Raw genomic sequence first — 24,075 nt, forward strand, 5'->3', positions numbered from 1 at the left:
GTGCTAAGGGGATGCTTGAGCAGACCTGTCTGAGCTAGACAGGGTGGTAGGTTTGATGGAGGGTGCCTGGAGACTTGCTGTGCTGAGCTTCATGACCTCTGCTGCTCCCCCCCCCCCGGCCCTGAAGGTGCACTCTGGTGGTGTTCACCCTGCTCAGTGCCACACGTTTGTGCTCAGCTGGCCAAAAATTGATGCCAGAGCGGGCCCAGGAACCCACGTTCCCCCACATTAACTCTTGCAGCTGCTAAATAACACATCAAGCTGTGTCTCTTAAAGCCAGTGCAGGTGTGGGCAGGTTCAGGGAGGAGAAACTTGCTCCTCTTGGGCAGCAGCGCTGGCCCTGTGTGTCCTGCAAGCGAAGATCTGGTCTGATGGCATCTCCCTTCCAGCCATGCGCTCCTGGCTTGCCCTCCTCCTGCACCGATGCCAAACCATCTCTTGTCACCTCCTCCAGGCCACCTTGTGCAGCAGCGTGGCTGGATGTGGTCACGGCTGCGTCTGTCCGGGGGCTGCTGTAGCCACCACCCCCTGCAAAAGCCTGGCCAGCAAGGTGGCCTGTCACAGGGTACCGCGGCCAGCTCCCAGGTCTGGATCTTGTCTGTCTGTAATCAGGAGATGTAACCCAATTTCCTATAACTGGAGAGCTTCAGACACATTAGAGAAACAAGTGCCTGCGGTATTTCGGTCTAATGAAGGCAATAAATACAGGAAAGATTACATAAAATGAGCTAATGTGTGAAATAATCTAATAGCTATACATAATTTCCATTCATATAAAGTAGTAATAGAATAAAAGCAAATGTGGACAGCCAGCAGGACATTTAAATAAAATAATTTAGAATGCAGTAGGTTAATAATAATAATAACAAAAAAAAAGTATCCGTACCTATAAATTAGTTGAAAATGCCAAAGAAGCTAATAAAGTATCAAAATGGTAATTTTGTAATTGACATAAAAAGGAAAGAAATGGATTTCTGTATGCCTGCAAATTAATACAGATTGTTGGAATTTTACATGTATTTGATTTATTTGCTTTTTAAGAAGTTAATGAAATGTTGAGACAATGGGTCTGTTTCTATGCAGCATAGGTCAGCAGATTTTTTTGAATTGATAGCTTTTATTTCCAAAAAAAAATAAGTTTTGGAGTTTAAACTGGCCAAATTTTGTTACTGAAAAAAATCTTGGGAGTGTGCAAGAAGGCAGAGAGAAATTCTGATATTTGCCAAAGTAGATCATTTTAGTATACTTTTAACAAAACATTTTGTTTGATATTTCTGATGTGTATTTTTTACTTACTTATTTTCTAAAGGCACTAATCATAAAATTGACCTACATTTAAGAAAAAGGAAACAAAAAAGATTTTTCTGTAATGAAGGAAAGGGATGGAAAGAGATAACTGAAAGACAAAGAAACACGGTATCCTGAGGTGAATTAAGCATTTCAGGTTGATACAAAGCAAAAATCTCGCTGAAGAATCTGCAAAAATGAATCTGCTTTATTCCTGCACTAATAGATGCTTGGCCATGAAACTGAAAAATGAATTATTTCCCACATTGTACTCTGCGGCACATTAAATGTAAATTATACAAGGATCCTAGATATCCAGAACACTTAAGCATGTGCTTAACTTTGCGCTCATGAGTGGTGATATTAAAGTCAATGGGCTATTATTCACATGATTGAAGTTAAATGCCTTTCTGAGCTTGCAGCTTTTGTACAACAAATACCTGCTCTGGAGAAGGCTAGGAGAAACGCAGAGCAGATATAGCTGCCAGTCAGAAATTTTTCCAAAGAGACTGTAAGTGGGGCTCGGTCTTCAACCCAGAAAGGTGCGTCAGAGGGAAGACTGTCTAAGTGTATGGCTTAGAGGCAGCACAAATCTTCCACAGGATTACACGTTTACTGTCTATGGACAGTTGTGGTACTTTCACAGATTTCTGCATGACACAAAGGAAATTTTATGTGGCAATGTCCAAAAGCAGAAAATATGTAATCCTCTCAATAGCAGTATGATTTTTACTGTCAGGAAACCTCTGTGGAGATTACAAATTAGCTAGAAACAAGTAAAACCATGCCATTTCCAGTGGAGTCCATGCCCAGTCCTCTTTTGATAAATCAGAACCTTTCTTCAAAATCCATAGAGTCCTAGCCTGAGACACATCCTACTTGGCCAAAAAATAACGAAATAGTGTCCCCAAACCTTACACCATGAAGTTGAATTTCTTTCCACAGTGCTTCTCTGCGGGTAACATTTTCCTGTAAATAAGTTGAACTGCATTCAGTCTTTTGTTTCTGTATGACCTTTATGTATAACATTAGCGGTACTGACTAGTGGTTGATAGGACAAATGTTGGTTCATAGTGAAGTGCAAAAATTCAGACCGCTGAAAGTCTCAAATTTTATGCCTTAAAATTTGATGATTTCTCTATTTGTAAATCATCATATAAAAATAGTAAATAGTGCAGTATATGCAGTTTAATTGCATATTATTCTAAAATCTCCAAAGGAATAAATAAGTACAGCTTATCACGTTAGTAATACATCTTTCTAACCAGTGACTTACATTTACTGTGTACATAAATATGAACACAGATAATCTTTTATAATTGTAGATAAGTCCATTTATCATAGATTTAATCATCCTTTATTCTTCAGCTTGACATAATCTTTATGTTTTTTGAAATCCTTTCAACAAACCTCCATGTCCATGTGCTAAAAAGTGATTCAGTAGTTTTATGGCTATAAATCTATAAATGTTTAAAGTCAGTGTGATTTCAAGTGTGTGCTCCCCCCCGCCCCCTTCAGTTCTACTTTCTTTGTCATTCCCCCTCTTATTTAAGTTCAGTGCTGTGTAGCATTGAGCCGCAAGGAGGCTGCGATATGCTTTAGCTTCGGCTGAGCCTCTCAGGATACTCTCTTTTTTTGTCAATCAGGAGGGATTTAGCAGCAGTAAAAACTTGTAATGGGACTCTTCAGGATTAGTGGCAGTTTAAATGCAGTTGGGAACTTGAGCAGGTAGAATGCAAGGGGAGGAGATACACAAAGCAAGACCGTAGGCTGAGTCTATCCTTGCTGGAAAGGGAAGAACGCAGCACAACCCCACTGGCTTTGCCCATGGTGCAGGTGGAGGCTGCTGGAGGAGGGAGGTCAGCTACATAGCCACACAGCGTTCCTTAGCTTCCAGCTTTTTCATTCCTCCTGGTGTTTCCTGAGCCTCAGCCATGGCCAGCCCTTCCTTTTCATCTTCCTTCTCACCACCTCTCACAGCTTGCCCTTTGGAGATGCTGGGAAAACTTGGTTGCTTCTGTGCTAATTGCTTGGCAGCCTGGAAAATGTTGTCTTTGGAGAGTTGCGTAAGGGGAGGGGGGAGGGAAGCAAAGGATTGTCCTGCTTCTTGCATTGGTGTAAGTCAGCAGAGAAAGAGGCGATGAATATTTTTATTTATTATTTATACAGTGCCATAAATGTACTTGGCACTCTGCAGTCAAATAAAAGATAATGGCCCTGATGCCAGGATTTGGCAGCCTGAGAAGTGAGAGCTGACCTCCCTCATCTGAAAGATCAGGGATGAAATCCTTGTGGGAAAGGGATGGAAGGATGAGATCTACAGGATTAAAAAAAAATATATAACAACCCAACTCACTGCAAATTTCATTGCTTTAGTCTAGCATCAAGTTGCTGAAGTGGGTTGGCTACTATTTGTGCTTGAAAGATAAGAGGCTCTGACCTGCCTTTCTTAGTAACGATGGCTGAAAACCAGAGTTCCTCCCTCCCCCACCAAACTACATCATCTGAATTTCTCAGAGAGTTTCATAATTTGTTAACCAGCTGTCTCATGTGCAAACAAAGCAGATTTCAAATTCCTCTCTACTTAGCTGCCACCTCTCCTCTCAAGGTCTTTTTCATCGGTCGATTTTCTCCCTCTGAATGAACATGTACACTTCCAACAGTATTAACATAAGCGTGCTAACCAGCATCTTTCTGCCTCACTGATTTCTGTTTTGTGCTTGTCTGAGATTATTCAGAATGTGCCTTTTGCCCCATTGTGTTTGACTTCCAAAGAAACTGACTTCCAAGGATGAAATACATGGCATGATTTGATGCTGGGAGAAGAAGGTTATCTCCAGCTTACATACATGCAAGCAAAACTTGAGTGTCCTGTAGGTAATATCACGTAGCCCACATAATTGTAACAGATATGACTGTGTGTATATCTAATACCACACCCACTAGTATTGGGGCTGTGCAAGGAGCTTTCATGTCTGGCTGGTGAAGCTCAGCGATTCTACTACAGGTGCTGTTTTCTGGTCAAGCTTGAGAGACACCTAACAGTGTGACTGCCATGAAGCCTGTAGTCTGCCAAATGTGTCCTGAGGAAGTTTTAAAGCTTAGTGTTATCTTTTGGGCAGAGAAGCTGCACAGGTTCCACATAATGCTCACACACTCGGCAGCTGGGTGGTACAGTCTCAGGAAAAGCCTGTTTTTCTGGCAGTGGGTGGACTCTGTCCACATGTGAGGGTGCGATCCCTGAATGGTGGCCTAGACCTGGGGTGTCCATAAGGCCTGGGCCAGCAGAAGGGCCGTGTGGTCCCAGCACGTGCTTGTAGATCTGGCTGTGGAAGATGTGGGACCCCTTAAATGCCATCTGTGAGGCATCAGGCTTCCCTGCCTGAGGTTTGCAGTCTTCTGCTCTGTGCAGAAGCAGCACAGAACAGGTCTGCACGGAGCAATCCAGCTCGCAAAGAGGCTGCACAGTCCTACTGTGTGCACTGCTGTGGCAATAACTGCATGTGGTGGAGGCTTCTTCCACCAATTGGGTTTCTGCTTTCATCTCAGTTATTTTACAAGGGCAACTATTTTTAAAGCTGCTATATTGGAACTCCTTTCTTTTGCTTTCACCTGCCACCACCCCCCACACCTCTGCATTGTCCCTAGTTGCTCTCTTCCCTTCCCTGACCCACATGTGTTACTGTTTCATCACTAAACATTCATAGACATTTTTCTTCTATTTGTGGGTCTGACCCACTCTACATCTTCCTTTAGAACTGGCTTTAATCTAATTCTTTGCCAGCTTTGCTGCCGTCAGCTGCAATAACTGATAACTCCTTTCTCAGACTTATCTAGAGGAATTCATGGGTGAAAGTGCTATGCAAAATAAGAAACATCACAAGGTATTTAACAATACGATAAACAACAAAATCAAGGTCTGAGGAAGCACAAGGATTTTTTATGACCTTCCGAAACTAACTTACTGAGTTGTATTGGATTTTGTGCTGTTCGTTCCTTATTTATTTATTTATTTATTTATTTAAAGTCAAGGGGTGTTGTTTGACTGGTGAAGACAAGAAACTGAGATTTTGCCACTGCAGTCTTAGGGCTGGTTTCTGCTTTGGGGCCTGACAATCAGGAAGAGCTGATGAGGCCACTGGGTTCTGACCTGTAAGGAGTCTCAGCCACTGCTGAGGGGGTGGAGAGTCATATTGTGAGGGAATGTAGAAGACGAGGAGAAATTGGAGCTAGGAGAAAAGGAAGGTCTGAAAATTTGTAGTCACTTGGAAGCAGCTGTGAGTTCCATGTTGGTAGTTAAAAAAATGTCAGTAACGTCAAAGCTTGGTGACTGTGCAGAGGAGAGAAGGATGCTTTAGGAGTGAAGCTTGAGAAAACATCTGTACAAGAGATTCATGAGTAATAGAAGAAAGAGCAGCACAGTCTCTTTAGTCTGCTGTCCTCACAGATTATTGTACCAGTGCTGTGATTTAGGTTTGAAGTATGATTTTTTGCCTATGCCGTTGTGCTGGCACACTCCTAGCTGGGATGCTGTCGTAGCAATATAAAAGTGCCCTGAACCAACATACCAGTACAGCAGCCAGCTAGGAATCTGTAGAGCACTTCCTCTACCAGCATAGGTGATGGAACACAAGTAGGTGGAAGTGCCTATGTGCATGGTCAAGCTAGATAATGAAAAGAATACAGGAAAAGCCCTGCAGATGATGCTGGCAGTGATGACTGACATTCTGGAAACAAACTGGTCACCACCTGAATGCAGATCGGGATACAGTTACAGCTTTGAAGACCTTGCAAGCTGCAGATGACAAGAGTAAAGGACAGGGTGGAAAAGATAAAATATAGAGAGGCAAATAGGAGAATAATAGTGAGCATTATCTCTTACTTTGCCTTTATTTCCTTGGCTTCATGTTGCTGTGAGCTTTTAAAATGTAATGTTCTTTCAGCATCTCGGGGTCCTGATCAGATTGTTCTTGGTACAATGGAGGTTGGGAGCAGGTCCACTGACCAAAGGCAAGTCAAGGAAAGCCATACTGGATACAACCAAAGGACAGCAGCAAGAACAGATGGAGGTGTAGATAACATAGCAAAAAAAAGTCTGAGAACTGGGCTTCTTTATCCTCTGTGTGAGAATATGGGGGAAAAACAGTTCAACGGTGTTCAAAAACGTAAAAGTCACCTTCAGAGAGGAAAAGACTATTTTGATTTCCCTATCCATGGTGAAGGTCACAGAAAAATAGTGTACTTGGATTGCAGCAGGAAGGCTTTAGTTCAGACACTTGGATGAACTTCCCAATAGCAAAGCTGGGGTAGGTTGCCAAGGGAATGGGGAATCTCCAGTGGTAGCCATCTTCCACAGAAGGCTGGGTGAAGAGCTGTCAGGAATGGTGGTGTCTAGGAGAGTCCCACCAGAGAAAAAAGGGGCAGAGCAGACCTCTTCTCGAGGCCAATTCCAGCTCTGTGATTTGTGGCATTGTTCATGGCGTGGCTTGGGTGACAACAATGACGTATTTGGGAGATATGAAAAGGACAGGGCTCGTCTCTTTGAGAGTCATCCATTAGCTGTGAAGGGGTTCCTTTCTTGGCTGAAACAAAGGATAAAGAAACACAACATCCTGGGCAAGATGTGCTGCCGCAGTCACAAGTAGTCTGTCAAGACGTAAATGTAGAGACAGAGCTACTTTGGAGTTAGACCTGAAAACCACTGACCTAGCCTTTAATTTTTAACAAGTTCTGGTCAAACTCCTGTGCAAATATCCTGACTGGACTCTTAGGCAATGAGAAAGGTGCAAGCTAACTGCAGTGACATGCAGCTGAACCAGAGCAAAAGGGGACAATCAAGGATGTTTGGGCAATGCAGAGAGGTTGTGCTAAAATTATGCACTTGAGCATGGACTATGCTTTTCTAGCCTTATGTCACTAAATCTTATGTTACAGTTCACTAATAAATGCCATCTTTTTTAGAGATATTTGGCCTGTGTCGCAACAGATATGTGCTGGTTGTAAGCCTGCCAAAAGAACAAGCAGATTGCTGCTTATAGGTGCCTGCGCAAAAGCTTGTGACTGATGCCCTGATGGGCAAGTTCAAGAGAGTGGTGAGCATTTTGGGCTGTCTGCTACCCACATCTTTTGGCTACCTATGCTTTTGGTGGGAGAAGCTGTCCAAATGGTCCAGAGGCTAAATTTAGTTGTACAAATGCAGATGTCTAGAGCCAATATAGGTGCACTGGAGTATCCAAAATACCCTCAGGTATCTGGCAGATCTGACACTGGGGCTACAAGGGACCTGCTTCCAGGGTGAAATTCCCTGGGGTATTTCAAATGGCACTTACACACCTGGTCAAATGAACTGAACCCAAAGTATCTAACATGGGCTCAAGCTCTTTTGGATTTGCAGGTAACAGTGAAGCTGAACCTAGGGACTTTATTTTGGAGGGTCAGAGCTGTGGAGCTTCATGCAGTAGAAAATTTAATCTGAGGGTGTGGGCCTTACAAAGTGAAAGGAACCACCACAGAGAAACTGTGTAGGTATAAGATACTACACACACACACTTACCCAGTTTTACCAGCTTGTTATGTTATGCAGCAGAGGATTATTTTTATTAAGAAGTGTAAAAGTGGATCGAAAGATGAAAAAGAGCCTTTTTGCTGTAAGACCTGCTGAGTTTGGGAAACTGCATTCAGTGCTATTGGCAAACACTTTACAGTGTAAACAGGGCCTACATCAGGCAGATAAATAAGTGCAGATGCGCTTTTCTGTATGAACCATTTGGTGATAGACAATATCTTTAAAAAAAAATCTCATCAGATTAATTGTGACCAATTAGCTATAACCCTTTCCCCTCATTCCTGAATCCCCTCCAATCCTGGCTGCCTGAATGGGAAGAGCTCCTATCACCTGTTTCATTATGCAGATTGATATTCGAACATCTGAGAACAATGCTGCTTTCTGCACGGCACGGCTCCAAATTGCTAATGAAACGTCTCTGCCAGACAAGTCACTTAAACCCGCTCCCACTGCTGCTGCCGACAGCGCTCACGGTGAGCTGCAGAGAGTGAGCAGGAAAGAGGCTCTCCACTTGGGGCGTGCTAATAGCCCCCAGCCTGTGTGTTTATGGCTCTCCAGAGCAGTGAGATCTCTGCCCTCTGACTCCGAGGGGTTACATTCACAAAGCTGTGGTCTGATTTGGACTTAATGTTCGTTGATTTCAGTTTGTTGAGTGAGGGGTTGAGGAGGTGGGCAGCCTCCAGGCTCTGAACATTGTCACTGCCTGTCCCAGAGCTGCCTTCAGTCTTGCCCCTCAGGCATGCTCAGTGTCTGCATCCCGCCCCCAAGTCAGATGAGGCAAGGACCCATCTGTAGCATCCACCTCCTGCCTAAATTTAACGTGAAGCCAGCTGTCTAAGGGATCTTCTCTCACAGGTGAGAGGCTGTCATATCACCTCGTGTATGATGGGAGCATCTCATGACTGAGATCCCACAGTGAGCAGGAGGCTGCAGCTGGGGTGCACCTCCACCCAGGGCTCCTTGGGTGCAGGTCTGCCATGGAGCCTTGCAGGTTTCCCCTGGGTAGTGTCCCCTTGAGGTCAGTAGGGCTGAGTGGCAGGACAGGTCCTACTGCAGGCAGGTGTGAGGTGGGGCTTCTACACGAGCAGACCTTGTTTGCCACTCCCTGTGACTCTCTGCAGCCAGGTTTGCTCAGCAACCTGTGTGGTTGCTTATCTTCCCTTCCCCTGGTATCACTGTATTTTTTGCAAGAGTCTCACATAGCTCCTGTTTGCAGATGCCTGGGGCATGGTAACTGTGACTTAGGGCCCTGGCAGAGGTAATGATTACATGAAATTATGCGAGAGCTCTCTCATTAATCTAAATTCTGACCATTTCTGTCAATATCTGCAGTTAATTCCTTTATCAATATTTACTGAGGCCTTGAGATTACCTCTGCACAGGCTGTCTCCATGTAATGGCCCCGGCATTGTGCCTCAGCTTCTGCCTCATGTCTCTCAGACTCCTTTTAGATCAGTGTGCCAAAGCACCCTGCTTCCTGGGGCTGACACCCTTGATGCAGACACACTCTCACAGCCTTTGGGAGAAGCCATATGAGTGTCTCTCATTACTAAATTCTTGGACAGCAGTGCCAATGAACTTTCCTCCTTATGGGTCTTCTCCAGTTCCTCCACAGAAGTTCCTCTGCCTTGTTGCCAGGAGAGGACACACTACATCCCCGGCTATCCCATACATTTTCCCTTACATGCCTTCTTGCTCCTTCACTATGAGTTGAGTTTTGTGGGGCACAAGTGAGCTAAGGTAGATGCAGCAGTTTCTGTCTCTGGAAAGCTCTTTGCAGATCCCTCTATCCCTGGACTGAGCTGTGCTCAGCTACTGTTGAGCAGCAAATATCAGTAATTTTCAGCTGCCATTTCCTGATAGGAAGTTGCATGCAGGTGCCAGTATTAGTCTTCAGACATGGAGAAGTTAGGTACTTTTTTACTGTCTCCATGGACTGTGGAGTCAACTGGGCATCAGTTGCTTTCAGCTTTGTGAACACAAATCCAGGAGGCTGGGGACGAGTACATGTGTTCCCCTTAGATATTAAAGCTAAAGATCTATGGTGTAGGTCCCATGTGGATCCTTTCAGACTGTTTCCTGTCCCGTTCTCCACCACTCTATGGTTGAAATGTGTGTGCATGTGGGTGTGTGGAGAAGAATTTGCATTTGCAGATCTGCTCTGACTGAGGAATGAACAGGGAGTAAGGGGTGATAAGTGAATGTGCAGTACATGGGTTTGTAGAAGCCATCAGCCTGGCTTTCTTCTCTGGAAACACACTTTTCCAGTTGCCAGAAAAAAGTCTTTTTCCTCGGGAGGAATGTTTTCATTTGCTTATTGGTTGCCTGGAAGGTTAAAAATGAAATATAGGGCCTTTTGCCCCTGGCTGGTTTATACTAAGACGAGCCATAATGAAGGATCATTCAGAGATGTCATTTTCCCTATCACAGCTCTGCCTGACTCTATAATCCTTTTTTGCTCCATTTCATAGGCAAGCAATGGAAGCAGACAAAACTAGAGATTGCATCACAGGATGGAGGGAGGAGGTATACACTGAATGTTGGATGGAGCCTATTTTTTTCCTAACACTTTTTGGGCTCATAGAGAGGCTCTCACAGCTGCTGAAGCTGAAGGCACAGCAATGTTTGTCAGGCTTGCTGTCTTGCGTCTGCTGGAGGGCTCTGTGGGGATGGGGGTTCATCTGCCCTCAACTTTGGGTTCTGCAGCCTCTTGGGAAAAAAAATTGCCACTTTTTCCAAAGTTGCCTACTTTAGAAACTCATGTTTTAGCATGCCAGGAGAAAGACTGTGTTTCTTTGTGCCTGATATGGCAATGCCCTTCTCATGAGGGGTCCCCTAAGCTGCTGCTATAATCAGCTTGGTACTAAAGAACGACTTTTTATGCTGCAGTGATTTTTCTCCCATCAAAGTTTGCTTTCAGTACAGGTTTTGATAGCTATGAATTTGTCTTCATCCCTTGAGAGTGTGACAAGGTTCTAAGAGGCACCTTACTGCCTGTTTTATGCTATGTGAAACCTTTTTTTTTTGCTGATGTGCCAACACATGTTTCAAAAAACAGATCTGATGTTTCCTACTGGCTTAAAGCAGTAGGACGTGTTCTGTCTCACACACATATGCACATATGAGCCAGCCCATCTCTTCATCCAAATTGGAGAGATGATTCCCTGCACAGACAGATCAGTTAACTGATACAGAGAAATAGGTGCAATAAATTCATTCTGGTGATGCGAACCATGCCTTCAGGTATCCACAGACACAGGTCCTAACTGGTCTGTTTCCTGAAATGCTGTGAATGAGATACACTGCTTTAGCAGCTTTGGATTCTGCAGCTGGGTTGAGGAGGTTTAGACTGGCTTTGAGCAGAACTCAAGAACCAGGCCTGACTGCAAGCTTTTGAAGCTATACTATAGACAGTAGCCAGATTTTCACCATAGAAGACAGCAGTGCATGACTGTATTTATTGATGTCTCAGGTGAACTGTTACCATTAAATGGGTTTGGTCTGACTGTTACCATGTTCTTAGCATGCTTCTCAAGATTACCCAAATATACAGTCACAGTTGAGAATGAAAAACTAACACTGTTAGATGCATCAAAAGGTGAGGGGAGCTTCCCTCCATCTGATCTACCTGTGCATCTTTTCCTATACTGCTTATTCAGTTCCTGGCTTACAATTCTGTGCTCCTTCCTGTCTGCTGGTTCTAAGGGTTTTAAGCAGTCTTGATAATTGACAGTCTAAATTTTACTGCTCATAAAACCCCAGAGAGCATTGATTATGACTTGAATTAAGCAAGTGGCATATAAAATCTCACAGCCTTGCAGCCGTAGGGGAATGTTATGATGAATGTATTTCTTGGGAGCAGCAAAAGGTTTTGACTATTCTGCCAGCTGTGTTCTGGGCATCAAACGCTACTAGTGACTTGCAACCACTGATAGGATTTCATTTGGGACATTTGCCCAAAAGTTTGAAAGCTGATACTTCATTTGGTGAAATGGGTGGGAGGTGTTTTGAGAGACGTCTCTCCTCATTAATTGCTTTTCCACTTCAGTCAGAATCAGGAAGTGCAAACGCATCGATAAAACTGAAAAAGATACTTCTTAGAAACTAAATGACACTATGTGGATAAAATTCACATAGATTTTATTGAAAATCTTTCTTTGACTGTGTTCCAAAGCCGCTGTTACCTTTTTCTTTTCCTTTTCCCTTTTTCCTTTTATCTAACCTCCTTCTAATCTCTGATCACTGGCTATTCTATGTACTTTATCCAGAGTAGACAAAAGACCAGATTGCTCAGTTTTGCTTCTTGGTTCTTAGACACTAACAGGAGATGCTTGTCTTTGAAAACAGTGAAGCATAGTATCTTCTCTCAATAATGTTTTCCACCTGATAGTAAAATAAAATCAGAGCTACCTTCTGTGTTGCAGTGGACACAGGGTCTCTGGTGAGAGTGTGTTATCCCATGCAGATGACTGCTTCTTGCTGAAAGATTGTGAGAAATGTTCTTTTTTTGTTTCTCCAGTTCCAGAAACCAAATGACTTCTCGCCCCCTTTCCGTTTTGGGACAGTTCCCAATGGCAGCACAGAAAGGAACATCCGCAACAACTACCCTGAAATGCACAGCTACATGGTGAAGTTCAATCAGAGAGGGGTGGATGATGCACTATTCTCACTGAAGACTGGGTGAGACTTTCTTCTTCCAAACTTACTAACAATAGAAAGACTTCTTATCATGCTTGTCTGGGAAAATTTTTGTGGGTTTTGGAAAGTGAACCTCCATTGTCATTCCATGATTACAAGTGTAGCTAGACTGCACACACCACAGGAGAATATGTTTGTGATTCTCTTAGCCTTTTTGCCTTTTTTTTTTATTCACATCTGTATAAGAGTTTCTGTTTTTGCTATACTTACAAGACCATTAGAAGAAGAAAAAAAAATTCTGTACCTTGTGTATATTAGCCTTGTGTGTATTAGCACACTTGTATTCAGCAAGCTCTTTCATGCTGATGGGCCCTTTTGCATAAACAGGAAAAGCTCACAGACCTCTGTGGGCAAAGTTGTTTTCAGAGCATTTGTGTTGTCATCTGGAAATTCCTTTATTTTCTCTCCTTCTGTGTATAAAACACATTATGTTTAATCAGGACGCTGAAACAATCTTTAGACTAATCCCACTCCAGTGTATCACTAGCTCATATAGTGTAATGGAAGGTGTGCTTGAAGCAAATAGTTTGCAAGTAGCCCTTCTCTCTGGAATATTATAGTATCAAGAGCTAACCAAAATGTTGTTTGAATATTAAGGAACTATATAAAAAGGGAGTATTTCCTTGGGTAATTTGGGAAATGTGGGAAAAATCATTAGCAAAAAGTATCTTCGAACATCTCACTCTATTTTAATAGCAGTGAATCTGTAGAGGAGCTAACTTAAAACCCCAATTAGTCTTTGTAAGCCTTTGTCCCTTTTAATTAAAAGCCTCCTCTTAGAGCTGACCGTTTTGGTTGTCAGAACCCAGCCCCAGTGAAAAAAAACATTCTCTCTTACACCCATGTCACAGTGTTATGAGAAAGTTCATTCCAAAGCACGAATGAAGATGTTCAGCCAATTTAATTACTAGATTGACTGAATATTCCTAAACCTGTTTGCCAGGTTCAGAGGCACACAGCCCATTATAAATGATTGTACCACTTTTGGATACCATCCTGGGAAGGTACATTTGCCAGTATAGTCATCATCCAGGAAATAAATATGCTCTGCCCTGGAAATATATAGATGAAATAGAGCTCGTCACTTGCGGTAGATGTCATCCTGGCTTCATATCCACCCTTAGACAAACTTCCCTACAGATATGCAGTTAAACTGAGATAATCACCATCCTGGAAATATACGTTCAGGAGGTGGACTGAAAAGATATTGTGGGTGTGAGAATGTGTGAGGTGGAGGGTCTTTGGTCTTTTACCAGAAAGAGCTTAATTTCAGGTCTAGTGGGAGGATTTACTCATTGGCTGTCTCTGGCTGTATGGAAGATGCAACCCCCTAATCCCCCACTCCCAAATCAATTTGTTGAGGTGAAAGGAAGGTTCTCATCAGTCTGTTGTGCTGTCTGCCCACCCCAAACTGTAAAGGGTATTGCTCTGTGTTGAAATAGACACTTACTTGTGGTTTTCAGCTGACAGTCTTTACAAAAGAGCTACTTAGCATGGTAAGCCATACAGCTGTTATCACAGCCATTTGACATTGGTAAATAACTGGTAGAGCTTTTCACAGTAACTGAGGAGTTAAACATGGTATCCTGGCTACATTTAATTTGAAAAAAATATATTTTGCTCAGCTAACTCATTCCAGCACTTTGAATTGGAGAAAATCTTTTCTTTATTTCAAGCCCTACTTTGCTATCTAATATTGATAAATTTTATAAAGTATTTAAGGTTCCTTTCAAATGAAAGGCAGTACAGAAATATAAGCTATTCTTAGGACTATAGATCCCTTGGACTTTTTCTTCATTCGTCTTTATCTTGTGCTATGTTTGTCTTCCAAATTTCCTTTCAGATCAGAAATGACAATTATCAAAGAATCAGAGAGAAATAGGCAATTGTCATTTATAATCTACCTTCACCTGGAAAAAGGTTCTAGCCTCAGAGCTGAGTTAACTTTAAGGAAGGTGAAGTTGCCAACCTATTGTACTCTATGTAGAAGAGGTTAATTTTGCCTTAGTTAGCTGAGAACACCTTTGCACTCATAGATACTATCTTTTCTGTGCTATACATCTCTTGTTTTTTGTACCTGTGCAGGAAGTTGGATGCTTTCATATATGATGCAGCAGTGCTGAACTACATGGCTGGCAGAGATGAAGGCTGCAAGCTGGTGACGATTGGGAGTGGGAAAGTGTTTGCCTCCACTGGCTATGGCATTGCCATCCAAAAGGACTCAGGCTGGAAGCGCCAGGTTGATCTTGCCATTCTACAGCTTTTTGGAGATGGTAAGTGACAGAAAGAAGAGGAGTTGCAGTTTTCCTAAGAAATAACAAGCCCTGCATATATGGAGTAGAAGTCCTGTCTCCCAAGATCTGGTGTTTCAGATCTGAGCTGAGAACAGGAGATTATTAACAAGGGTTTGTTGGAGACATTGCACCAGAAATGTGCAGGAAGTCACCTGTTTTTATATTGTTGATGTAGAATGTTATCAAAAGCATTAGGGGTTTCATAGAATCAGCTCTGATGTGTGTTTGAACAATATCTTGTGAGAAGAGTGTCTTGTGAAAACAAGTTTTCTTTTGTGAATTTTTCGTTAGCTATGACCAAACCCACAAATGATACTGGACTTCCCATGGTTGCCCAATGCTTCATAGTTCTAGACATGACCAAGCCATGCAGAGTTTAGAAAATAACAGACTAATTATTTCTTGATGAAAAACTTAACTCAGATTTCCCCAAATCTCAAAAAACAGCTAACCAAACAAACAAACAAGGAAGGAAGATCTTGAGACTCAGAAGAACATTTTGGAATGAATTTTTAATCAGAACAGTATAGTTACCACATTCATCTCATTATTTACAGAGAAAAAGCTGTTATTAAAAAATTATTCATGGGGTAAGGAATTTCTTTTTAGTAAATATTTTCCTGGCTTTCCCTTTCCATTCCATATTACACCTTTCTGGGTTCTTTTTTTAATAAATAAAATTCACAGGTTACTTTATATATCAGTATTTCTTTTTTTTTCCCCTGAAACCTGAAAATAACATATGGTATAATAAGTATGTAAAGAACATAGCTTTTATATACTTCAGCAGACTATTGATCACCTGACGGATAGGGTGTCTAAACTGTCTAATATGTATTATTTCAGAAAAAGACATGGGGTCTTCATAAAGCTTTTAAGAGCGTACTATGATGCCATATAAATATATGGATCTTTTTTTCCCTGACACTGGACTGGAGGTTGAAATAACTTCCCTAGCAGAATGAAAAGAATTGCCGACCTGTAAAATTAGTTTGTTTCTGAGTGTCTCAGTATGAGCATGTGTATTCATGTGTGCTTCTCTCTCTCCTCATGAAATACCATAATGGGAGTAAGTGGGGTATGAAATTAGACTACAGAACATTTGTTCCTAGTTGATACAAATTAATAATATTTTTGATTGGTCAACGGGCTTGGAAGTGTCAAATATGGGCATAACTGAAGGGAAGATAACCACGTAAAAATGCAAAAATATTTTGGAGAACATAGCAGCTCATTTTAGTGAGCTATGGATATGATGAAAACACATTCAAAATCAGTCATTTTGATGTAAAAAATCAACATTTTGAATTTTGAGCTGGCAATGTTTTCATTTAGAAATGACTCATTTCTGTCTACCACTATCAGTCACTGATTTTCCCTTCATTGACCTAATATGAAAGTGGAAGTTTGTGAGGCGAAGTCTTCAGTCATCTGGTGGACAACTTATTCAGGGTCCTACAGCAGACATTTGGCAAGTGATAGCTGTGTCATGCAGCACAGAGTTTTGTGCCTAACATCACTGTGGAAAAATCATGTTGCCTTCCCAGTGACTAATTGCACCTGCCCCTATCAGAAGAGCAGTTGGGATATTTCACAGATGTAACAAATGTGAAAAAAGAGCATGGCCACCAGAAACTACCTTAAATCAGCTTCTTGTATTCAGTCTACCTCAGATTGAGCTTCTTAGCCATTGCAGGGTGGGTTAACCTGTTTCTTTCCATCTCCGTGTCTTTACAGGGGAGATGGAGGAGCTGGAAGCACTGTGGCTCACTGGCATTTGTCACAACGAGAAGAATGAGGTTATGAGCAGCCAGCTGGATATAGACAACATGGCAGGTGTCTTCTACATGCTGGGAGCAGCTATGGCCCTCAGTCTCATCACCTTCATCTGTGAACATCTCTTCTACTGGCAATTCCGCCACTGCTTCATGGGCGTCTGCTCTGGCAAGCCTGGCGTGGTCTTCTCCATCAGCAGGGTAAGTGCCATTAGCTAGCAGAGGGGAAAAGGGTCAGGCTTTATTCAGACAGTCCTAGGTCCTGGAGATGGGGAAATCCACCCAGGCTGTCTAACACACAGGTGGTACAGAGTGATGATCTGCAATGTAAAGGCTGGTGTCTTTTCTCTGTTAATGTTGCAAAAGTATTTACTGTTTTTCTCTGACATTTCTGGTCTCTGCCTCATTATAATAGCAGAAATGGAAATTTCACATGGAAATGAAAATGCAATATAAAGAGAAGTCAACTGTAATTGTCTGCTCCTCCAATGTGAGTTGTAAGCAGGCCAAATTTAGGGACAATAGGTCGAGTAATAGTGGATAATGATTAGAAATTCAGGAGTTTTTCATTGTCCCCTATATTACAGCTGTTCACCTGAACTTGTGTTAACTAGAACTGTGCTACCAGGGGCAGCCAGAAGCCCCCAACCACAAGCCATGCGCTAAACTATGCAAAAATCCTTCCAGCGAGGATGACCACATAAACTTAGCAATTGCTCTATGCAAATCTACCCTAGGGGATACTATTTACATTTAAAGCAGATTCTAGTAATTTCTGAGTCATCTTCCTGCTATTACTGTCGGTAGCAGCATCCCATTTGGAGCTTCTTTTTCTTCTTTCTGTCACTGGTCTGTTCTCTTGATCCATTCTGAAGTGAGGTCAAGTCTTGGCATGTTTGACCTCGGTATCTGTTGTAGCAGAACTAACTTTGATTGTACTAGGAGTATATAATTGCTGCATAACATATTGTTTAGGAGAAATGACAAGCCTTTTGTATGTAGGGACACATCTCTCTTCTATACCATTAGTTTTTAACCTGTTCTAGTCTGGAAATGAGATGTGGGACTGTGCTTGGTGATCCTTAGCTGAATACAGATCCTTTCATTCTGGGGTTATCTGTTACACTTGGCTCAGGTTGGTGAAAAGTCCAAAAAGCATTAATCATCTGCTAGCTGCTGAGAAACCATGGTAACATGACGTAGTGGTGTCCGTTTCACAAATGACATTAATCAGCAGGCTCTGTTTGGTAGGCCAGGTAACAAATGAGCCCCTTTCCTTCTGCTCCTTGGGGTAGTCCTTGCAAACCGCCTATCACGGATGAAGTGATCTTTTGGATGAAGTGAGCTAGTGGGGAAGGTGGAGGAATCAGGCACTTCTGCTGTCTGATTTAAGGTTGAATCGAGAACTTTCACTTTCAGGGATGTCAATTTGGAGGCTGTTATCACCGTTAAATTTAATAGAATGCAATTAAAAATTCTATTGTACCTTGCTCAATCAGATGCAAAAGAACCAAATACCTGTTCAGCAGTTCTGCTCTTTCTCTGTTTCCTTTTCTAATCTGTACTGGTGATTAATGTAGCTAAGTTTATGACAAATGAAGCTGTTTCCTTTTTAAGATAGCTCTTGTCTTGTTGATTCACTGATGCCCAGATGAATTTCAAGGGGCAAAATAGACCTTCTTCCTCTTGTCTACACAGAATCCTTTGTCTAGGTGCTTTCATTCCCAAGGATATTATTTTCCCCCATTTGCAATTCTGTGTTACACCTACTAAATTTGAGTAACTCTTGCGGATGCTAGCAGTTATTGCTGCATCCTACAGATATGACATGAAGCAAAGGAGAGGAAGATAAGTGGAGGAAAAGGAAAAAAAATGTGAGGGGCAAGAAAGAGAGGCAGAGCAGCTAGGGTTAGTGGAACTGATCTAGCTTCATTTTATTTGAGTGTGTTTCGTGATGGAAGGCTGACAGGTGTACGCTACAGAAATGTGCTGTACATGCACAGGGTGCTTCCGAGCCCACAACCCCTTTTGTGTATTCGTAGCAGGACCACTCACCTTCATGCTTTCTCTCATTTCAGGGTATCTACAGCTGCATCCATGGTGTGGCCATTGAGGAACGCCAGTCAGCAATGAACTCCCCCACGGCGACTATGAACAACACCCATTCCAACATCCTCCGCCTGCTTCGGACAGCCAAGAACATGGCCAACCTGTCAGGGGTCAATGGCTCACCTCAGAGTGCCCTGGACTTTATCCGTCGTGAGTCATCGGTTTACGATATCTCTGAGCACCGCCGCAGCTTCACACACTCAGACTGCAAGTCCTACAACAACCCCCCCTGTGAAGAGAATCTCTTTAGTGACTATATTAGTGAGGTAGAGAGGACCTTTGGCAACCTCCAGCTGAAGGACAGCAATGTATATCAGGACCACTACCATCACCACCACCGCCCCCATAGCATTGGCAGCACCAGCTCCATCGATGGGCTCTATGACTGTGACAACCCACCCTTCAATGCCCAGTCGCGGTCCATTGGGAAGAAGCCACTGGACCTGGGGTTACCCCCTGCCAAGCACAGCCAGCTGGGTGACCTCTATGGCAAGTTCTCCTTCAAGAGTGACCGCTACGGGGGCAGTGGAGCCCACGATGACCTGATCCGCTCGGATGTCTCTGACATTTCCACTCACACAGTCACCTATGGCAACATCGAAGGCAATGCAGCCAAGCGGCGGAAGCAGCAGTACAAGGACAGCCTGAAGAAACGTCCAGCCTCTGCCAAGTCCCGGCGGGAGTTCGATGAGATAGAGTTGGCCTACCGCCGGCGCCCACCCCGCTCGCCCGACCACAAGCGCTACTTCAGGGACAAGGAAGGGCTACGGGACTTCTACCTGGATCAGTTTCGAACCAAGGAAAATTCACCGCACTGGGAACACGTGGACCTGACGGATATCTACAAAGAGCGGGGAGATGAGTTTAAGCGTGACACAGGAGGAGGAGGGGGTGGATCCTGCACAAACAGGGCCCACCATAAGCATGGCTCGGGTGAGTTTGGCGGAAGCAATGAGCACAAGCATGGTGTTGTAAGTGGGGTCCCGGCGCCGTGGGAGAAGAATCTGACCAACCTAGACTGGGAGGACCGGCCTGGGACTAATTTCTGCCGTGGTTGCCCTTCTAAGGTGCACAACTACACACCATCAGTGGTGGGGCAGAACTCCACCCGCCAGGCTTGCATCCGGTGTGAGGCCTGCAAGAAAGCGGGCAACCTGTATGACATCAGCGAGGACAACTCACTCCAAGAGCTGGACCAGCCACCTGCCCCTGTGCCCGTGGCCACCAGTGCCACCTCCTCCTCCAAATATCCTCAGAGCCCTTCCAATTCTGCCTCCAAGGTGCAGAAGAAGAACCGCAACAAGCTCCGCCGGCAGCACTCCTACGACACCTTTGTGGACCTGCAGAAGGATGACTCAGCCCTGGCCCCTCGCAGCGTCAGCCTCAAGGACAAGGGCCGCTTTTTGGAGGGGAGCCCCTACGCCCACATGTTTGAGATGCCAGCCAGTGAGACCACCTTTGCCAACAACAAGTCCTCAGTGCCCGCCACCAGCTACCACCACCACAACAACCCCGGCAGCAGCGGGGGATACATGCTCAGCAAGTCGCTCTACCCTGACCGGGTCACCCAAAACCCTTTCATCCCCACTTTTGGGGATGACCAATGCTTGCTCCACGGCAGCAAATCTTATTTCTTCAGGCAGCCTGTGGTGGCAGGAGGGCCCAAAGCCAGGCCAGACTTCCGAGCCATCGTCACCACCAACAAGCCGGTGGTCTCAGCCCTTCATGGGGCTGTGCCAGCCCGTTTCCAGAAGGACATCTGTATAGGGAACCAGTCCAACCCCTGTGTGCCTAACAACAAAAACCCCAGGGCTTTCAATGGCTCCAGCAACGGGCATGTTTATGAGAAACTCTCCAGTATTGAGTCTGACGTTTGAGTGAGAGGGGAAGAGTGCGGGGAGGGACTGGGGGTGGATGTGGAGCATGGGAGGGTGGGGTGGGATCACTCCCATCGGCTACTCTCCCTGGTCGTCCTTAGTTTGTGGGATACTGGAGTTCTGAGTAGTGCAGCACTGGTGACAAGTGCCACCTCTTTGGTTTCCCCTCTTCCTCCTCCTCTTTCCCACCCCTCCCCTTTTATCTCTTTTTCCATGTTCTCGCTCCTCCCATTCTCCTCCATTCCTGGCCATTGCACTTTACAGTGACGTCAGAGTTGGATATCCTCGCTCGTGATTTCAGGAGGGGGAGAAAAAGACAGGGAAGGGGTGGGGCGAGGGGGAGCAGCAGTGACTGTAGTATTTCACTTTTGCTGGCTCCCAGCAGAGAAAGGCATGTGCACGCACAAACGTGTGTGGCAGGAGGAGACAGCAGAAGCAGTGTAATGGACATGCAGGAACACATGCTTGCTCAGGCAACTCTTCCTAAAACTGCCTAGAAAAGAGTAATGTTTGAAGATGTAGAGAAAGTGAAGGGGGAAAAACATGATTAACTTGATGATGCACTTATATGTTAGGTATACTGAGGTTCTCGTTACATTATTTTGTGAAGACTATGGGGGTTTAGGGCTGAAATATATATATATATATATTTGCGTATATGCTGAGAAATTTTACTCTAAAATTTTGAATTGTTTGCTGGGGGTGTGGGGGGAGGGAGAGAAGATTTGTCTGCAGGTCTGGTTAGTGTTTTCACTATGGCTATTACAGCCACGGAATCTGTGACAGACCATTGGGACAGCTGGAAAGGAAGTGGGGTCTGAGTCTGGAAAAGCAACCCTGGAGTCAGGGAGGCTTCTGGGAGCTCTGACAGAGGATGCAGGTTTGCACTGAAATGAAAGGAGATTGGAGAAAGGAGTGCAGAGCTGGGTTGTTAGCTATGAATTGCTCACTAGTTGTGGCTTATTTCAAGGGTGGGAGCAGTATATCATATGGGTTAGCCTATACGCGAGTATATACAATAATCTTATACTTGAAATGTCTGTGGAGAAAGCAAAATAAACCCACAATCCTATAAGGTGTCTGGATAACAAACAGTGGAACAGAGCTAAAGAGTAGGGAAAGGTGGGGAGTTTTGTCACTGTCACTTCAGGGGACACCAACCTTGTTTTGGCATGTCCTTTCAGCAAGGAGAGCAGGACAAGAAAGGTTTTCATCCTTCTGCCCTCCCTACCCTTGGCCAGCAGGATGGAACAAAAGGAAGAGGGTGCCCTCTGCCAATGCTGGCATGGTGCTGGAGAGAGAAAAATAAACACCATGAAAGGGTGCATGTGGTGGCGTTGGTGCTGGTGGACTGTTTTGATGCCTTCTTGGACATGTGGAAGTGGGAAGAGGGTGTGCACACCCATGGGAAATACATATGTATATTTACTATTGAATGTACAAGGGAAGTACATGGCTTGTCTTCCTGGCAAGGGGTGTGCTTGAATAAATGCCAGAGAGCACAGAAACTTGTGCTGAGGGCTGAAGACAAGACGTGCAAGGCTGAGATGTGTGTGTACATGTACGTGTGCTTCTGTGTGCAAGAGAGATACTAGCACAAGTGCAAAGCTGGAATAGCCTAGGGTTTCCCATCCCTGCAGTTGTAGTGACAGCTTTCCTGGTGCACCTAGTATCGATAAGAGTGATTTTTTTCTTTCCATTGTATCATTTTAGATGCAAGTTAAACTAAAGGAAAGGGAGCAATGGTAGGAGTGAGAAGTTGAACTCCCCCTTCATATGTCTTCTTTTTCCTGAGGTGGGGGCATGGGTCAACCTGTCCCATCCCGAGAGATGTGGCAAAGTCCCTCCTGTTTCTCCTGGGTCTGCCCCAATCTCACAATTACCATGGCTCACCAGGGGGAGGGTCAAGAGAGCCCTGCGCTAAGGACATGGGGACATTCCAGGGGACTGACTCTGAATGGAGATGGCAGCCCCTTTATGAGCCACATTTCTTGGAGCTGATAGCCACCTCTCTCGCATTTGTCACCGCACCCTGGTTGATTTTATCTTTCTCTTTTTAAGCCAACAGAAGGCCTTTTATTTATTTACCTATTTATTTTATTTATTTTTTAAAGCTGGGGTGGGGGGAGGGTGGGATTTGCCTGTAAAGTCAAAGAGTGTGAGGAGAAGGTGGGCGGGATTGGTGAGGGGAACATTTTCTTAGATTTCACTGAGGAAATTGAAGAGGGAAGAGGGGGAGAGTCTTTGTAATGCCACCCCTTAATCTTTGGGGTAAGGGAACTTCTTATTCTTTCCCCTTTCTCTCATTACAAGGACAAAAAGGAGAAAAAAAAAGGAGAAAAAAAAAAAAAAAGAAACCAAACAAATTACCAGAGCGATCTGCAATCCAGAACACACGGCAGCTTGTCAGACGCTTCTGACAGCGGCCACCGAGAAGGCGTTCCTTTCATTTGTAAATATTTCTTTTTTATTGCGTTTTTGTATAAATTGGTGTTTCTCTTCTCGTGAATATTCAGGTCGTGGGGTGGGAGGGAGGGGAGTTTGTTTCCGTTCTGTTTGTTTTCTACAACTTTTCAGGCTGCGTTTTTGGAAGCGGTTTACGCGGGTCGAGGCCGTATGAATGAGGGAGAGAGAGAGAGCGAGAGAGAGCGAGAGAGAGGAAAATCCTGTGTGTATTGTGTTCCCCCAAGGCCCCCCGTATCGCCCAGTCACCTTATCTTCATGAATGGAAGACGCCGGAACGTCACTTCAAGCCTTGCCAGCAGGGTTTCATGTTTTGATGGGAACACCCCCAATTCCTTTTTGCATATAAACTCTCTGTACCAGCATCTCTCTGTGGAGTTTGGGCCTCAAGGCACTACGCTGTCTTGATAGTGGTGGGGTGAACCATCAAGTTGGCCGCTCAGGTTGGACCATCACTTGACATTAAGAGACTTCTCCAATGCTACTTTGGTTTAGAAATCTTGGACCTGGGAAAGCTTGTGAGAATTTCTGGTATTTCCTAAGGGCTTGGGGGGGAGCTTGACAGCTGGCAAGGGCAGCTAATCTCGTTGGTGGTTATTTCAGTACTTTACATCCCTCCCCACCTGGAACAAGGAAACCTGGAGGGTGGCTCTGCAGGGAAATTAAGCCGAAAACAAACCAAAAAGAAGTTAACGGAACTTTTTTCAAATCTCTTCTCAAAGGTTCTGATTTTTGTGTTCTGGGGTGAAAGTTGGTTCGTATTTTCTCCGAACTGGTCTGTCCCTTGTTCCACTGATTGGCAAATGATAGTTTGCCAAAATCATTATCTAGTGTTGATACTGTGTAGCACTGTTAACACTGGGAGTGCTCTGCAAATATTAACTGTGCCACAAACCACTCAAATGAATGCTCTAGGGCAACCAGAAAAGAAGAACTGGAAATTCTGGACTGAACCACTGGTCTAACTACAGGAGTCTGGTATTTTGCCTTCTCCCATAATAAATTAG

General features: G+C 44.1%; 1 protein-coding gene across 5 annotated transcripts in view; it reads left to right on the top strand.

The window, feature by feature from the left end:
* Positions 1 to 22,967, top strand: part of GRIN2B (glutamate ionotropic receptor NMDA type subunit 2B) — a 216,325-nt gene extending 193,358 nt beyond the window's left edge. For 4 of the 5 annotated variants that reach the window (XM_040555144.1, XM_040555133.1, XM_040555164.1 and 1 more), the window contains 4 exons: positions 12,372 to 12,532; positions 14,636 to 14,823; positions 16,582 to 16,820; positions 18,698 to 22,967. In XM_040555144.1, the coding sequence (XP_040411078.1) occupies positions 12,372 to 12,532; positions 14,636 to 14,823; positions 16,582 to 16,820; positions 18,698 to 20,605 (2,496 nt within the window). In that variant the 3' untranslated portion in view covers positions 20,606 to 22,967. The remainder of the gene's footprint in view (positions 1 to 12,371; positions 12,533 to 14,635; positions 14,824 to 16,581; positions 16,821 to 18,697) is intronic. The other variant, XM_040555172.1, reaches the window with a different exon arrangement.
* The last annotated feature ends 1,108 nt before the right edge of the window (positions 22,968 to 24,075 follow it).

Source organism: Cygnus olor, chromosome 1 (assembly GCF_009769625.2).
Source record: "Cygnus olor isolate bCygOlo1 chromosome 1, bCygOlo1.pri.v2, whole genome shotgun sequence".
NCBI lineage: Eukaryota > Metazoa > Chordata > Aves > Anseriformes > Anatidae > Cygnus > Cygnus olor.